This window comes from Rhamphochromis longiceps, linkage group LG17 (genome assembly GCF_057381845.1).
Source record: "Rhamphochromis longiceps isolate RC_006_pf linkage group LG17, R_longiceps_female_GT1.1, whole genome shotgun sequence".
Lineage (NCBI taxonomy): Eukaryota > Metazoa > Chordata > Actinopteri > Cichliformes > Cichlidae > Rhamphochromis > Rhamphochromis longiceps.
Genome location: NC_140573.1, coordinates 5,529,095 through 5,547,070, shown reverse-complemented (window position 1 = coordinate 5,547,070; position 17,976 = coordinate 5,529,095). Strand labels below are relative to the sequence as shown.

The window sequence follows — 17,976 nt, the reverse complement described above, 5'->3', positions numbered from 1 at the left end:
TGTACATTACAGAGAAGTTACGCTCTTAAAATGTTAATATATCTGCCAATTATGTTACCGTTATCACTTTGTGACAGTTTTTGTGACCATTGGCTCCTTTCCATTCTGAAATGACCAAAGGAGACATGAGCTGGAATTATTCAACTTAGTGAAGTCTGTTTTTTCCCCACAAAGCCCATACAGCCAGCTTTTAAACGGGTAATTAGTTTGAGGTGGATTTTTCTCTCATTAAGTCAAACAGTATGTAAGCACATGTAAAGGAATGTTTTCAAATCAGTAAATACAACCTACAAGAACCTGTGTTAAGTCAAGCTATCTTATAAAAACTTGGAAACTACTATTTGTCAGGCTTAAAGCCCAACCATGAGTTATGGTGGAATCTTCACACCAAGAGCAAAAACTGGTCCAGCACATGTAGTGTAAACAGGGCTTCTTCATAGGTTTGCTTTCTCACAGCTTTGAATTCCTCCTCTGACTTCAAGTTTTCAGTTTTGAGTATGATTTTAAACACATAGCTCTATTAGTCTCAAAAGCACAAATATTTTGATTTCACAATTTGAAATAAAAAAAAAAAAAATCCTCATTTTTAAAAACACACGTCCAAATTTTGTGCTCCTATGCAGAAGCCCCGTGTAACAAAAAAGAGACTATTTCTTCCTGTCAATCCTCATCTTCAGCAGGTTGCCTTCACTGCTTCAGCACAGGCAGCTCTCTTGGCTTAAAGAAGGCCTGAGCCATCCCCATGGCGAAGATGTACACCCTAGCATCCACCATTATTTTTTCCTTCTGCAACAAATCTGTGGGATAAAATGAGGGAAGCTCATGTTAGGCTTTAATTCTTACAGTCTGAATGCTTGCACAAACTTTAGTGTGTGAAAAGTCGCACCGTCTATTTTGGTCTGGAACTCGTCAAGCGGTAAAAGAATAACTTCGACAAATTCTGGAAGGAGAAGATCAATGAAATGGTCACATGGGCCTTTATGTCTGAGGGCTACTTAAAAAGGGAACTGAAACATGACTCACCTCCATCATCTGTGGGGGGGAAAAAACAACACAAGAGAACAAGTTTAACATAATGATATTGGTTTTTTAAGAAGCATAAAAAGGGAAGACTGAGTTTCTCTTCATGTTTTAGGAGGTTTAACACGTGAACGCTGCATAACAGTGGGACAATCTGATACGGACAGTTCATGTTTGAGTACAGATGCTTATGACAAAGGTAAAACTCACAGGAGACAGCAGATGCAATTAGTCTTGGTATTGTATCGGATCAATAGCACGACAGGATTGATACTTTGTTTCTAAATTGCCAATTGAACTGCAGAGGCTGGAAGGTTTGAATGTCAAAACCAACTGAGACTTTCGAGCCATTACACTAACCCAGACTGCTGCAGTAGGCTTCAGCATTAGATCAGCTGCTCAAGCAGGTGAGCTACAGTGACATGAAGTCACGAAGGTATTGTTAATTTTTAACAGAAAGATCACAAAATCTTCAATTTACAGATTGGAAAAATGATGAACCAACTACTCATTTTGGCCTAACTTTAATTAACACAACCAAAACCTCTAAATGACCATTTCATCCATTTGTGAATGAATTGTTAAGAAAAAAGGGGCACAGGCTTGTTAAGGCAGATACTTTGTGTGTGCTTCAATAAACTACACTACCATAACCTCTTGTTACTCCCAGCAATGTAAAAGCCTGCATGAGAAAAGTGAAGATCCAACTACCAAATGAATTCTAGAAGCTGTCCAAGGAGCTCATTACAGTAACGCATTTAAGCACCAAAACTAATTAAGAGTAAGCTAATATTCTCCTACTCTGACAGAAATCATGTTACAGGAGCAATAGTACAAATGAAAACTCCTTTGTCCCACACACCGTCAAACTGGTTAACTCCTCTCTGGAGGGGAGGGGAAGGGGAAGGACAAAGGAGGGTGGGGAAAACCAAACTAGTGTTTGCAAACAATCACTGAAGAAGAACTAATCACTGTGCAATAGACTGACAATAGTTGAAATGTGCAATAGACATTTGGCTGCTACATCTCATAAATGAGTATATTTCATTGCCTATTTATATATTTTGTATTTATATTTGTATATATGCTAATAGTATATTCTCTCATTCACCTTTACTTTATATTACATTCTATTTCTTTACTATGCAAATTTCTGTTGGCGTTCTGCTACTGGAAACTGAATTTCCTGGAGGAACCTACCCAAGGGATTAATAAAGTTCTATCCAGGTAAATCATAACATTTTGGTACAGATTAGAAGGCCCATTTCTTTTTTTGTTAACAGCACTACACAGTACTGTGTAGTTTCATCTACAACAACTTGAAGTCTCATGACATCTATGTTTTATCATCTGAGGAAAGAAACAATGTGACTAACACAAGAAAAACGAGCAAACATACTTATTAATTCCTGACAGTCTTGTAGTTCGGAGTTCAGCAACGTTACATCCTCTTCAAGACAGTTTCAGAAACGCTGGCTAACAGCTTCAAAAACAGCAGCGCTTACTGACAGAAAACTTCAACATATCCTCAAATTTTCACCTCACTACAGCTGCCTGACAGAAGTGAGCTTCACCGACTCATGACCTGTATCAGACTCCTTTCAAAGTTTTACATCCTCCTCCAGAGTAAATAGATGTGGAAACTCTTCACACAGCATATAAACAGCTAAGGTGAACAGTGGACTGCTGGCCTATACAGACAGCAATAGACACCGGGGTCGATCCAGTCAGGGGTCACTTTGCTATCTGTGGGGAGTCATTTCTGTCCGTGATCATGTCAGATGAAACAGTGACCCATCAAGCATAGCTCAGGGTAAAAAATATATATTTGAAAGTCATCAAGTTTTCCCTCTAGAATAGAGTTTAATTATTTTAGCACCGGCTTCAGATTACTGCACAGGAATTCTGCTTGTAAGTGAATCTAAGAAAAGTGATGAAGGCAACATGGCCAACTGAATTATGTCCTAAACAAGTTAGAGTAAAAATGAATGATGATGGTGAAAAAACTGAGTTGTGAAAAGTTTTCTCACCCAGCTTCTGTGTTGGGTTGATATTCTCCACATCGTCACCATTGATGTTGACCAGGATAGTCTGAATGGTGCAGTTAGACAGACCAGGGTCCAGACAGGTTGCTGCAAGCACAGCAATAATGTTAGCCAAAACAAACTTATCAGTCTACTTAACCTTATCGCTCTTATTGGAATTTTCAAAGATAAAATGTGTATGGACACTTCATCCTGCCGATCCCTGAATTTCTGCAGTATGGTGTGTAATAGTACCTGGAGTGACTCCTACTACTTCTCCTGTGTAACCAGTTTCCTCCTTCAGTTCCCTCAGTGCAGCCGCCTCGGCAGTTTCCCCCTCATCAATCAATCCTAAACAACAGAAAAATAACAAAGTGCCAACTTGGAGATGATTAAGCACTTTTCATTACCCTGGAACATACTCCATCATCGAGCACATCATGAGTGAAAAAACTGACCTGCAGGAAACTCCAGAGTGCAGCATCCCAGAGGAGGGCGGAACTGCTTCACCATCACTACGCAGTCCTTATGCAGCGTCCGTTTCAGCAGAGCGATTATTCCCACACCTGGAGGAAATATGTGTTAGCCTTCAATAACTCTGGCAAAAGCTGAACAACCAGAAAATGAAAGAAGATACGCTCACCATCTGCTTCAGTGTTGGCCCGCCTCGTTGTCCGTTTCACAGTCTCCCAGGTTCTGGAGGTTTAAAACAGGTAATCAAAGTAGTTTAAGGGTGGACCTGTTGTGCTGTTCTACCATCCTTCCTTCCTCTTCCAGTTAAGCTAACTTTCTTCTGCCCATCAAAATCAACATTTTTGAACAGTTGGTGGGTGGGGCTCCTGAGAGGAAACATCCACATAACCATCTACTGACATCGTATAGAGACAAGAGCAGAAAAAACCTGTCTGAAACTGAGTGTTTCAGACAGGTTTGTACTTCGCTAAGAGTAAAAATGAATGATGATGGTGAAAAAAAACTGAATTATGTGTCTACGTCGCTGGGTAGCAGTCTAAGCAGAGATGCTCAGACTTCCTTCTTCCTAGCCACCTCTTCCAAGTCTTCCATTGGAAAGAGTTTTTCCCCAATCCATCTGAGAGACATAACCTCCGCAGCAAATCCTAGGTCTACCCTGGGGTCTCCTCCAAGTAAGACATACCTTGCCTAGAAGGGACCCAGGCACTATCTTAGATGCTCAAACCACTTCAGACGACTCCTTTGTGGAGAGGCAGCGGTTCTACCCTGAGCACCTTCTCGCCCTCAGCTCAGCCACCACTCGGAGGATGCTTATTTCCAGAGTGTGGATTCGCGATCTCATTCTTTCCATTGCTACCCATAGATCATGACCATTGGTGGGGGTAGGGATGTAGCACTAACAGTACCGTTGCTTTCACATTTGGCTCTCTCTTCACCTCAATAGACCAGCAATGTGTTCTGTGTTATTCTTTCAAGCTACTCCATTTCAGTTAAGCTATTATATTACACATTAAATCTATTGTTTTGTCTGGATAAACACCAAAATTTCCCAAATTTCTAAATTAAACAAAGATCTTTTTGTCACTGCACATACACTCATTATTTTAAACTCAGGCTATGTTTTATATTACTATCCACTATTTATCAGTGTTAATTAATCTCACTGAGAATATGGAAACCCACAGACAGAACAATACCTGGTGTTTCCAGCGGGGTCCACATATGTAGTCTTTTCCAGCTTCACCCATTTCCCTGCCGCAATAAGCTAGAAAACAAACACATACACACAGCTCATCACATGCCTACTGTTCAGTAAACTAACATGGAAGCTCCACATTGAAACTTTATTACTTTAAACTGTATAACACAATTTTTATATTACACAAGTGAAGCCAATTTATAGCCAATGCACTATTATAGCAATTTTATACTGCTAGCGTCGACATTTTTTTTTTCTGAACGCCCTCATTCACAAACATTTAAACACACACACACACACACACACACACACACACACACACACACACACCTCTTCTTTCACAATGTGAGGAGCTGCAGTGTCTTTGGGTTCTTCGTGGTTGCTCATTGTTACTGTCCGACTGAAAATGAAAGAAAGACGAGTCAGAAAGCCTGACCTGGGCAGGAAAATACAGCAGTTGTATCGACCCGTGCTTAAACGCTGAAGAGACGTTTCAGATCATGAGCTACTCAATTAGCTGCCAGAGCCAGGCAACTGCAAGACCGTTCAATTTCCCCCTACCTTTCCGCATTTAGCTTTCCTTCCCTGTGTGTCTTTGTTTATTTAACGGCGGGTATCTGCTTTACCCTTCACAGTGCTACAAACTGCCAGAGCTCGAGTATTTCAAACTTTTAACAATCCGGTAAATTTGTAAAAAACACTCAAATTAACTCACGTGAACTCCCTTTCGTGTGTGACTAGTTGTAGAGAGTAGAGAAACGATGATGAGTCACTCTGCTGCCACTTCCTGATACAACAAACGTCACAATAATGGGAAGAACCGAGAAACTTAAATCTATTTCAATAAACAGTTTCAATGTTAACATTTTTAATGAAATATTTACAATACAAATCCAGCAATTACTTCATTCTAGTTTTAATTATCGGCTTTGTTTGCAGTAAAAAAAAAGACATTTCACGGAAAATACACCTATATATGAATCCGGTTAATTCTTTAAAATAAATAACATTTTTTATTTTTTTACGTTTACAATTGTAGTTTAAGGCATCCACAGTGAGGTCTTCTTTTTAATAAACGATCTCCGTCAGCTCACTGCACGCCTACATGTGCACCATGAAAATGATTCCCTGAGCGAAAACTTATGGCACGGTTTTTAATTGTACCAACAGCTAACTAATGTATTTATTTTCACCGTTTTCTGAGTAAAATTAAAATCATTAAAATCGATTCATAACTGTGAAGATTTTGTGTAATTTCAAGCCAGAATTTTAATGTGTTTCTAAAAGAGATTCGGAAGTTATTTACTGATGGACTCGTTTCCTTTACAGGATATTGCAGCATGAAGAAGGAGCAAGTTGTCAACTGTCAGTTTTCGGTTTGGTATCCGATATTTAAGAAACATACGATTAAAAGGTAAACTGCTAACGTTTGTAGAGCAAGTCCACTGAACGTTTTTATAATTGTTGCTGTAAAATAAAGGGCAGCTAGTCGGCTGCTAACGTTAGCCGACAGACAAAAAGCAGACAGCTGCCCTTTCTGTCTTTGTGAGTGTAAATAGTAAACAGTGCACCCTTCTTCTACTTCTGTGCTTTTATTTCATATATTTTGTTGGTTTCTGTGTATTATACACGTGATGTGGTTCGTCTTGTTTTCCAGTCTGATTCTTCCACTGCCTCAGAATGTAATAGACTATTTACTGGACGATGGGACACTGGTAGTCTCTGGAAGGTATCAGACTACACACACACACACACACACACACACACGGTTATGTTTCCTATGTGTTCTGTCGTGGAAATCATGATTTAAACGTAATTGGGCGTTCTGACAGTTGCTCACAGATTACATGCTGTCTCTTCTGATTTTACACTTTTCCTCATTCTCTCTTCCCTCAAGTGACCACAACACACAGCAGACACAAACTAACAACAGCGACTCAGATGCAGAGGAAGACATTCAGGTAAGCTGGAGCCTTTTTTTCAAGATTGGAAGAACGTCACAGAGATCATAAATGGATCGCACGGTCACTATCGCACTGAATATGACCTAAATAAGTGTGAAACAAATTTAAAACCTTAAATGGGACATATTAAGCTTTTACGTCTTTGGTGTCACATATGTGCTGTTACAGTGGTGGATGCTCTTGTGAAGCATGGCCGATCATGTTTCTAACTCTCTCCTCCCTTCTAGTGGTCAGACGATGAAACAACTACAACAGTCACTGTAAGTGTCCTTAATGGGTCCAAGTGCGCCTCATTTATTTGTTATTATATATTTACAGTTAAACCAAAGACAGTCAATTCGGATGATTACGTAAAACCATTTTGCTAAAAAATAGCCGAGTATCAGTTTGTAGTTTACATTACTTCCATGTATATGTTTCTTCATATGTGTGCTGTTATGTTAATGTAGATATAAGCATTTAAGCTAAAGAGGTGAACTCATTCTTCTTTAAATCAGGTTGCATCTATGTAATAAATGTGCATGACCTCACCTTTAAGCTTGTACTATCATTTTGCTTGGTGGGAATAACAGCCTGAAATGTCATGTTTCTGCCAGGCTCCTGAGTTTCCAGAGTTCACCTCTAAAGTGCTGGAGGCCATAAACAGCCTGGGTGGGCGTGTATTCCCTAAACTCAACTGGAGCGCACCACGGGTAAAAACACTGCTTTCCTCTGCTTCAGATTGAAGAGTGTTAGCATGACCAACATCTGTTTGTCACTAAATGCCTCATGAATTATTCATTAAGGATGAGGGCATATAGTTCTGCCAGGTTTTTCTGATGTTAGTGTGACGAAACCATAATAAGTCATGTTTCCCACCTTTGATGTGACCTATAACCTTTACAGTTCAAGTGCAAACCAAATAAATCCAAGTGCAACAAGCTAGTTGCATAAGTGGGCACACCCTTAAGCTAATACTAGTGAAGCACTTTTTGATATAATCAAAACATTCAGTCTATCAGCATGGCAAAACTTGACTTTGCAACATTTTTCCACCATTCCTTGCAAAACCTCTGCAGATCTGTCAGATTGTAAGGCCGTCTCCTTTGCACAATCCTCTTAACTTCTCCCCTCAGATTTTCTGTTTTGATTTGATTTTTCTGTTTGATCTGAAATCCAGCTTTGCCATTCGAATTTACATTTTATTTGAATTTACGTTTAGGCTCTCTGTCATGTCATACTGAAGGTTTTAGGCTAAAAGTGACTGGTATTTGGGAGTGTTCACAATTCCCTTCACCTTGACTAATGCAAAGCAACCTCAAATCATGATTATGCCACCACCATGCTTTACCTTGGTTTTTGCACCAAACATGCCTTTGGAATTGTGTGTGTAGTCTTATCATACTGTAACACATTTTCCCGCATGCTTTTGGGAGACATGATGTATTTTTTGCAAACTGTAACCTGGCTTGGATGTTTTTCTTTCTAAGAAAAGGCTTTTTTATTGCCATCCTACCTCATAGTCGAGACACATGGAGAATCTGGGAGATTGTAACATGTAGGACTCTTGGCAGCCTCATTTTCAAATGATTTATTGTGGTCTCATTTTTTAACAGCACAGCATGTTGTCATTTTAACAGCTGAATGCACACGTTTTATATCCAGTGTAACTTAACGTGTGTGTTTGTTTCCCCTCCCTACAGGATGCGAACTGGATTGCTCTGAACAGCTCCCTGCAGTGTCGCAGCCTCAGTGATATATTTCTGCTCTTCAAAAGTTCCGACTTCATCACGCATGACCTCACGCAGCCGTAAGTCCCGTTGCCTAACAACAACATCACAATCGTAAACAACTGGGCTCGTTTAAAGAAAGAAAAAAGGAAAAACACCTGGTGTGGTGTGCGCAGGCCCATTTGAACTGGCAGTGTTTGCTGGGCTGTAGATTTACCTCTCGCTGCTTCACACTCCATGACAAACATTCAGTGTGGGGAAAGTGAAAAGTAAATTTTTAAGGTTTTTATTATTACTTTTTTGTCATTTCCATGTTCAGATTCCTTCAATGCAGCGACCAGGACTCCCCAGACCCAGTCATCAACTATGAGGTATATACTTTCTTTTTCCCACCATAAAGAAGAATAGTCTCCAAATATGTTTTTGTGTCATTACCCTGAGGCTTAATTTACTCTTGCTTTACACATGTTCACAAAATATAATACAACATAAATCTGGAACAACAAAAAAGTAGATCAGATTAGACTCTCTGGCAGCAACAACCATTCAAAGTCTTTTTAATCACCTTACTTAGTTTGAATATCAACAGGCCACCTTGTCTATGTCTACATGCCTAAATGTATTTCTGTCATGTGATTGGCTGATTAGATCATTCTTTTAATGAGCAGCTGAACAGATGCAAATATTGAAGGTGCTGTTGAGTGTTTAGCTTCTTGTTTAAAAGGACTGATAGAACAAAAAACCCCTCTGGCTTCTGCTGGTTGCCAACCCCGCGTCGTTATGGAAATAACTGAAATTACTCGAGCACTTAAATCAGCTCACAGTGTCTCTCATCGCTGTTAAAAGATTGCCAAAGTATGGCCCGAGGGCCAGTGGCAGCTGTTAGTAGCATATGGTGAGGATGATGGGTGAAACAGTGTAATACTGCTGTCCCACTGTAATACAGAGCTCAGAGCAAGACCAAGAGAGCGTTTCTGTTCAGCTGTAGCTCTTCTATTTGAGCCGTCACAGCAGAGTAAATCCCTCTGACAATAACAAATATAGCTGGAGTCAAGAAATGCCACCTCTCTTTATGATTAAGAAGAATAAAACCTAGAAAAAACTAAAAGTAAAACCCTTTTCTGAGCTGTCACTTTATGAACACAAACTACAAATGTGTCTTTTTAGTCACTCGCTGGCTCCCAAAGTTGGCATTTTCAGAACCCAACAGAAAAATGCAAAGATTAAAATTTAAGACTTATTCAAAAAACTGGAGACAAACGGTTTCACAAAAAACTTCACCATTTACACTCCTCAACATTTTCAGAAAAAGAAATCATGTTTGATTAGTCTCTTTGCATTGTGACAGCACCTGTTATTATAACCCCGAGCTTATTTTGGTTTTGCAGATTATGAGGGAGCGCTGGCTCTGACTAAAAAGCCTGAGGACTTTCCAGACTCATACAGCAGCCACTTCTAAAACATACCCTGATCTCTATGATCTGTTTGACTCCAAATACAACAGTAATTTCTTAAAAACAAACATTGTATTCAGTAACTAGCTGAGACTGAAAACTCACCAGAAAAGCGATGACTGGGTCATAAGTCAAGAGAGGTCATTTTCTTACAGGCTTGTTTTTCGTGACCTGGTGAGTCATCCTGTGTTGGCCATTAGGCTGTTTGCATATGAAATAAGATTAGTTAATAATTGTCAGCCAACCGCTACATCAAAAAACACACACCCACAAACATGAGAGCAACAAGTGGCGACCTTTTCTGACTTCCCCTAATAAGTTTTGACACCTCAGTTTATATCAATAAAGATGGAGTTTGTCAACTATTAGATTGGGTATTAGGTTTTTCCCGAGGGTAGTCCAGATAAGCTATACAGGCAAAGATCACCAGTCACATCCAGTCATTTAGTTCTGGAAGGAGACCTGAAATACAACAGAAACATGTCAGTTCAAAAGAGAGAAACAAGGTTTATCCTTAATACGTGACTAAGGAGGGAAAGAGTTGAAGTAAACAACAGATAAAGAGTCAATTTAAGAAAAAAAAGAAAAAAGAATTGCCTTAAATCCTTTCTGTTCTGCATGAGCTGTTTTATTTATCAGTTTAACTGACAGAGGAGAAAAATGAGTGTTTATAGCTGGTGTGCTTACACAAAGGGAGCCTGTACTTCCTACCAGCATTTATTAGCACAAACTTGGAGTTCAGTCATGTGAAGGATTGGTTAAAATCCTGCCAGCCAGCGAAAATACAAAAATGTCAGGGAAGTCGATCCCATGATTTTTCCTGCCATTCAACTAAAACTTAAAAACTTGACTACTACAGGTGTTAGAGGTGGACTGAAGCACGCTGGGGAAAAAGAAAAAAAAAGACATTGCAGCAGAACCGAAATCCTGGAGTCTCCAAGGAAACGGAGATGCTGATTGATTGCTTTACAATCACGGCCACATTTATGAGCCAAGTAAACGCACTTTCAGTGTGTTTGTACAAAGTAACCTGTGTAATGTCATTGCTGTGTACAGTAATATTCACATCCCTTTGTTGTTTATATGCATTGCTCAGTGGAATTGCATGAACATAACAGGACTGGGTAAAAAATACTGTAGTGCAACTAAATAAGATCAAATAAAACAGTTAGAGAGGTTTGATCTGCAAAGGATCCTGCACCTACCATCGTTTCTTCAGTTTTTTCACAAGCCTGTCCAGTCCTGGTTTAAAATGTCAGACTTGCATGTGAGTAAGCTAAGAATAATGGTGTCATCTGAAAACTTCATTACATATTGATTCAGTTGGGAGTAATTTGCATGCAGAGCACTAACACATTCTTTGGCTTTCCTTGTATTATCAACAAATCTGCTGCCGTATTTAAGTATTTCTATTGGCTTACTAGCGCCAGTGTCTCCTCTTTAATGGTTGTCTCACACTCTAACACTTGTCTTCTTTCTTCAGCTGGTACTGAGGAAGTGGAGTGAGCTGATTCCTGGCGGAGAGTTTCGCTGCTTTGTCAAAGAAAACAAACTGATCGGTAAAAACTGTCCCTCCTCTTCTTTTACACGAGTGTTGTCCATAAATATCTGCACTGCGTTTGATCACGTTAGCCACCGAGTGGCTACAAATGGACATAAAGAGAGTACGCTTCATGCATGAGACGGGAATTATTTTTTAAAATTCTCTGTACAGTTATTCAGGAGGCTAATTTAGAACCAATTATAAAATGTAATCTAAAGTGTGCTGACGATGTGTCTGTGCGATCTCCCAGCTATCTCCCCAAGAGACTACACGCAGTATTACCAGCACATCCTGAAGCAGGAGGAGCAGATAAGCCAGGCCATTCAGGACTTCTTCAGCCAGCACATCCAGTACAACTTCCTGGATGAAGACTGTGAGCATCAGCCTGCTTTTATTTTTCCCTGTACATGTAAATTTTAATGCAATATTTTCAGTTTCGTAAGTTCTCCTCAGACAGAAACAGACTTTTTGTGGAGTAATGAAAGTCATTAAATATGTACTGTTAAAAATGGGGTAATTTAGGCAGGACGGAAATGAAAGCGAAGACTGATGACATTTCACTTGTGATTTTAATGTTTAATGTGAGGTGGTAATAAAAGTTTGCTTTTTGAAGTTGTGCGAGACAGTAGTGTGAATGTTAAATGATTACTCATTCAGATGTTTTTTTCTGCTTTACAGTTGTGTTTGATGTTTACAGAGACAGCCAGGTAACTCGATACTGAATGTTTTTCTTGATAAATCAAAAAAAACCAACACACACTTTGTGAGCTGCATTTACTGTATGTGTCTTCGTGTGTGTCGCAGGGGAGGGTGTGGCTCATCGACCTGAACCCATTCGGAGAGGTGACTGACTCGCTGCTGTTCACCTGGGGCGAGCTGACGTCTGGAGAGGTTGCAGAGCAGCAGGTCAGTCATTGTATACTGTATGTCCCGTATTGCAACACACTCTGGAGTCTTAATGAATGCTCAGTGTGTCTGTGGACCTGTGCAGGAAGGCCCGGCGTTCCGCTACACCACCAGCGAGGTAACGGTGCAACCCAGCCCCTGTCTGAGCTACAGAATTCCACGGGACTTTGTCGACCTCTCCACAGGAGAGGATGCATACAAACTTATCGACTTCCTCAAGCTGGTAGGTCCTGGAAAGTTGCGTTCATGCATGACGACCTGTTTGTCATGCATGAACACAAACGTTGTTTGCCATTCAGGCGTTGAAACAAAAGACATAGTGAGTGCATTTTCAGCTGCGGCTGCAGCAGAAAAGACTCAACTTCTTGCACCAGCATGTAGCCCAGGTTCTCTAAAGTTTGACCACTGACTGACCACCATTGTACTAGCAGCTGGGACCTTTAGAGAGCATCCCATCAGTAACCACTGGACATGCTGAGCTCATCTGGTGCTGACTCCGTTACTGCGATCTTAATCATATGATGTGGAGAGTTTTTGATTAGCATTACCATAAAAAACGTACAAGAAAAGTACTAATTTCTAATGTTATACTACACTAGTGTAAAATGACAGGTGACTGCAGTGAAGGGTTAAACTCTCCTCTCCTTCTTCTCCTGTTCGCAGAAGAAAAGCCAACAGGAAGAGTCTGAGGAGGAGGAAGAGCAGGAGAACGCGCCACAGTGACATCAGCGTCATCGGCTCTCCATATAAAATCTGCATGAAGTGACTCTTCACCCTCTCTTCTGTTTCAGCACCAGTTCCTTCTACTTTTTTTTTTTTTTAAATCTCAGAATGGTACGCGGTGTACCCGGGATTTCCTAAATAGCTCCTTCACATTACTCGAATGGAGCATGTTAAATTAGCAGATCGTGTTACCCGTTCCTTAGGGACTCATTTCCTTCGACACTGCCTAGCGCCTTATTGCCGATCTTAATAGAGGCCTCTGCCGTGTCCAGGGGTTGGTTATTTCACTTTTTGTGGGGGCGGGGACTGTGTTACTGTAAAATGATGTATTCATTAACAATGTAAAGAATGTTTGCTTTTATACTTTGAGCCTGTGGAGTAGTCTGTGTATCTGTATCACATCTCAAAACAGTCTCTCTTGGTTTGAAATCAATTTGATACACACACACACAGTGTCAGTTTGTTTCTTTACCTATGGGGCTGACAGACTTCTCTATTTAACACTAAAGCCCTTCATCACTGAGTCACCTTTAATTTTCTTGCCAGAAATCCCAGCTCCTCCATCTTTCCCTGCCAATTTCCTCTGAGCAGTTTTGACACAGTCATTGCTCCCTGCGCTCATTTGGAGTCCTGTTATTTCTTTTTTCTCTCTCCCCTCATCACGCATCAATGTAGACTGTTGCTCCAAAGAACACCATTAAACTTCTTTGTCGTGTATTGACTCGGCTGTCAGTCTGGTGGGTGCTGTAAACCAGCACATTAGAAATTGATTGCACTGTTACGCAACAGCTCTCATTACCCCGAGAGCTAAATGAGCTGCGCACGCACGACACAGGGCAGTACTTTTGTTTCTTTTCCTTTTTTCCCCCTTTTCCTCTTCACTGGATTGATGGAGCAATTATGGGGAGATGAAAGAGTGGGTGTCAGAGGTACAGCTCGCCAGGTAAACCGCTGTGGACGAGCAGCAACAGTGTGCATGACACAAATATTGTGAATACGCCTCACCACTTGTCATCATTATGAAACTGAAACGTGTATGTAAACATCCAGTTTGACCTGCAAATAAGGACGAGCTTGTCTGCTGAAATGTGACAAAGGGTATTTGCTGCTGGGGGGAGGGGGCAAATCACAAAATCTGATCGTGATCATAAAGACTAAAGGGTAAATACAAAGCTTAGCTAATGATGAACTCCAGTCTGTGATTAAAAATATAGATGTACACACACACACACAATCGCACTGAGTCCAGTTCATTAAGTGCATCAAGCTAAAAAAAAATACAGATACGATAGGCCTGCAGTTACACTCTCTGCTCACATTATTAGGTACACTTGTTCAACTGTTTAAAGTATATGTCTATGAGCCAATCATATGGCAGTAATAAGGGCTGATAAGAAGGCAACAATAGCTCAATTAACCACTTGTATGCAAGGTATGCAGAAGAGTGTCTCTGAGTATCCAACACACTGAACCTTGAAGCAGCAGAAGACCACACCAGGTGTCACTCTTGTCAGCTAAGAACAGGAAGCCGAGGCTACAGTTCATACAGGCTAAGTAATACTCGTCAGCAGAAGATTGGAAAATGTTGCCTGGTCTGATGAATCTCTATTTCTGCTGGGTGTGATCGCCTCGGTTGCTACCTTTATTCTGCCGTCAATTTTGATCCTCAGCATCTCTCCTTTCAAGTGGTTGGGCATCATGTGCTTCAGTTAGACTGATGTCCTTTACCAGGGCTGCCTCATCATATCCATGCTGCTCATGCTAAATGCTGTGCAGTAACCTCTGGAGCTCCAGCTTCAGTCATATCTGTGTTCTATTTGTGTTATAGCACTGAGCTGCCACGTGCTTCTCAGTCATTGTGGATGTTTGTTTTCTGCTATTCTATAGTTCCCATGTGTTGCATATATATCCGCTGTCATTGAGTCAGCTGCCAGTTCATTGAGTCCATGTATGCCTTGTTTCAGACATCTTTTCAGTTTGTCGTTGTTCCTCAACAGCTGACTTCCAGGCTAGTATAGTGTTTTGTGGATACTCTTATGGAATGCATTCCCTGACCAGGATTGAAACCCTGACCTATTGTTCCAAAGACAGTAATGTTTAGTACCGCAAAATCCAGCTTCTTTGGTTGGCACCTAAGCAAATGTGTCAACCCCAGCTCCTTAATATGGTAGATCGTGACTGCATTTCAGTATAACATCAGCTGCTAAAGAAATCCTTTCATCCATCCACACATTACATCAAGTCAGATGTCAGGTAGGATGGAAGCTGTACTGAGGGTGGGGGCTGGGAGTGGATCGTTTAATACAAGCCATTTCAGAGTGTGAAATCGTTGGAGGGTTTGACATTAGAGGAAATATGCATATCAGCATCTCAGCCAGGCAAATGATTTCTGTACGTGCGCACATGTCTGCATTTAAAATGTCAGTGTTCAAGCTGCAGGCAGTAAGTGGGCCCCATTCGTCTTCCTTGACCTTCATCTTCTTTTTTAACCATGGCTCTAACACCCACCTCGGATCCTCCCTCCCTTTGCAGCCGGGTAATCATCTTTCACCGGGGGAGGTCAGATTTGCTGACTCAGAGAAAAAGACTAGGATGAGGGGGGAGAAGCGTGGGGGAGAGGAGTTTTCCTCGGATGCTGCTGAGGAAGAGCTGCAGTAGTTTGCAGCCGGAATACTCATGAGCAGCTGAAGCTGCAACACATTGTCCTCCACCCCCCTCTCTCTCTATCGCTCTCTGTCTCCTTATAGTGCAAACATAACCTAGTGTGTGTGCGCGCGTGTATGTGCGCGTGTGTTGTGGGCAGTAACGCGGCCTGAGCTGACCTCAGCCCCTGCAGCTGTCAGAGCCCGGGGATCACCGCTCTTTCCGTCTGCAATCCAGGTGTTATGAGGACCACTGTAACTTAGGTGAGCACGCTGCTGCAGCTGGGCTCCCCGCTGATCCCTGGGCGCCCCGCTGAGCCACATGGACGCCTTTAGGGATCCCACATGGTGATGAATACGTGATAGCTGTTGTCATAATGCTGGCGCATTGCGAATTTGCTGCTCGAAAGAAGTAGCAGGATGCAAGGAACAGCATTCCACCGGCTCCCTTTAATGTCATAACACTCACTGCCAGAGTATGACTTGGACGCAGTTGTTAAATAAACAATCACAATCATAGAAGCAAAGAGGTGGATTTGAACACACTAGATATTTTGTGCACCAGTGGGAACCCCCCTCCTGGTCCCCCGACATGTTGATGGGGGGGGGGGGGGGGGGGGGGGGGGGTTCACCAATTAAAGGCGTTTATTAAAGACGTTTATCGAATTGCAGGTGGAGGCAGATTAGCCGCCAAGTTAGAGATGCTTGACAAACGCGATGCCGGAAGTTGTGAGGTTCTGTCTTCAATATAAAACAAATTTTTTGGGGAAAAAAATTGAGTGGCGTGAAATAAATCACTCCAGATAGCGTATATGTGAAACTGTTTGATAAAATATCTATCAAGAGTGAGACGTGATTAACCAGTTTGGTGAAAGTGAAGTATGAGTTTCCATTTTATTTGACTGTAAACCCAGAAAATAGGTTATTTCAATTATTGGTTAATTTCTTATCCAGTGAATGGAAAAAACAAAAACAAAACGTCATTGGATAAGAAAATAAAAAATCTGGAAGTGTTTTTTTTAGACTAATTAATTTATTTACTACTTCCCGCCCCCATTGGTGAAAGTCCAAAAAATTAGTCTACTCGATTTATTTTATTGTGTTTTACAGGGGGTTTTTTTTTTCACCTTTTTTTTCCTTGTTCATACCATAAGCTAATGAAGTCTGATAGCGTCAGCAAATGATTTCCCCCGTTCTTAGATCCTATGCTTTGAGTTTACTGTTAGCCTAGGGATTCTGGGGCTGATTGAAGACTGTATAATAGCTGTGGCGGTTGCAAGAAAAAATATTATTAATAATATTATTCCAGCTAAATTTTGGCTTGTCAAGTAACATGCTCTTATTTTGAAAGACCGTGGCGGAGGCTCTTTTGTCTTTCGTCCACGTTTACTCAGCCACTATCCAGACGGGAGGAGGAGGCAGGAGGGGAGCGGGTAAAGGGAGAGAGAGTGAGAGAGAGAAAGAGGAGGAGGAAGCGGGGACACGGTAACCTGCAGGAGGACTCACATGGTCCTGCAGCAGCGGATCCCAGACCATCAGGACTCTCAAACCCCTAACACTCTAGCCCACGTCTTCTTCCCCAACACCACCCCTCCTCCTGTAGTCTTATTTTATTTTCGCATCCTTGCTCCCGCAGCCCAGTGTTGGGGTCGGACTTGGGCCGGCAAAGCAGCGCCATGGCTCGGGAGAACGGAGACACCACCGGCAGAGGGGAAACGTGGAAAAAACAAGTCGACGACATTAAGAAGATTTTTGATTTTAAAGAAGTCCTCGGCACGTGAGTACACACGGTTTTTGTCTGAGTTCACCTCGTTGGTCTGAGTGATAGTCCAGTAATATCCATCCGGGCTTGTGTCTGTCTACAAACGGGGCTGCTGGGAGAGTTTACGGTGACCTTACTGCGCTCGGGGGCAGCGTTCAAATGGACTTGAAATGTGCATGAGTGCTGACTCTTGGACCGCTTTCTACATTCTTCTTCTGTGTTGCTATTACTGTAGTCTTCTTGCGGATGCTTGTCGGAGCTCTGTGGTTGCTCAGCGGGGGGCTTTAATCACGTCAGTGGATTTCGTGCTGTGGCATCGCTGTGTAATAAAGCACCGAGTACTATGTACTAATGACTTTATAGCAGCTGAATATTCCGCTTACACAAGATGTTCAGCTGTTTCAGTTTGTTAGGGATTACTTTTAGCTAGCGTGATAACTGTTTACACCAAATATTGAGAACTTTTAGCTAGCTTCACAATTCACAAATGTTATCTTTTCAGTCGTTTATATACCCACTTCGGCCTCTCGTCGTTAGTTCTGCCTGTCGACATATAT

At 41.5% G+C, this 17,976-nt stretch overlaps 3 protein-coding genes across 4 annotated transcripts in view; 2 read left to right on the top strand and 1 right to left on the bottom strand.

Annotated features, from left to right (window-relative positions):
* Nucleotides 1-174: 174 nt before the first annotated feature.
* On the bottom strand, nucleotides 175-5,502 carry nudt5 (nudix (nucleoside diphosphate linked moiety X)-type motif 5). Of its 2 annotated transcripts, none has more exons than XM_085387081.1 (9): nucleotides 5,432-5,502; nucleotides 5,047-5,116; nucleotides 4,715-4,782; nucleotides 3,688-3,740; nucleotides 3,503-3,610; nucleotides 3,300-3,395; nucleotides 3,051-3,152; nucleotides 887-940; nucleotides 175-797 (listed from the first exon to the last, which is right to left on the bottom strand). In XM_085387081.1, exons 2-9 carry the CDS (start codon nucleotides 5,101-5,103, stop codon nucleotides 688-690), a joined length of 648 nt encoding a protein of 215 aa, XP_085243207.1. In that variant the 5' UTR covers nucleotides 5,104-5,116; nucleotides 5,432-5,502; the 3' UTR covers nucleotides 175-687. The 2 variants fall into 2 exon arrangements, with proteins under 2 accessions (XP_085243207.1, XP_085243206.1); XM_085387080.1 differs by lacking the exon at nucleotides 5,432-5,502 and adding an exon at nucleotides 5,278-5,425.
* Nucleotides 5,503-5,862: 360 nt separating this feature from the next.
* cdc123 (cell division cycle 123 homolog (S. cerevisiae)) lies at nucleotides 5,863-13,736 on the top strand. The gene is made up of 14 exons (XM_085387078.1): nucleotides 5,863-5,895; nucleotides 6,046-6,130; nucleotides 6,374-6,445; nucleotides 6,614-6,677; nucleotides 6,908-6,940; nucleotides 7,277-7,372; nucleotides 8,363-8,469; nucleotides 8,709-8,760; nucleotides 11,327-11,402; nucleotides 11,637-11,759; nucleotides 12,065-12,093; nucleotides 12,191-12,292; nucleotides 12,378-12,515; nucleotides 12,956-13,736. Exons 2-14 carry the CDS (start codon nucleotides 6,057-6,059, stop codon nucleotides 13,013-13,015), a joined length of 1,026 nt encoding a protein of 341 aa, XP_085243204.1. The 5' UTR covers nucleotides 5,863-5,895; nucleotides 6,046-6,056; the 3' UTR covers nucleotides 13,016-13,736.
* Nucleotides 13,737-17,090: 3,354 nt separating this feature from the next.
* camk1da (calcium/calmodulin-dependent protein kinase 1Da) overlaps nucleotides 17,091-17,976 on the top strand; it is a 71,100-nt gene continuing 70,214 nt past the window's right edge. Inside the window, exon 1 of the mRNA XM_085387077.1 lies at nucleotides 17,091-17,434. Within this exon, the coding sequence (XP_085243203.1) occupies nucleotides 17,334-17,434 (101 nt within the window). The 5' untranslated portion in view covers nucleotides 17,091-17,333. The remainder of the gene's footprint in view (nucleotides 17,435-17,976) is intronic.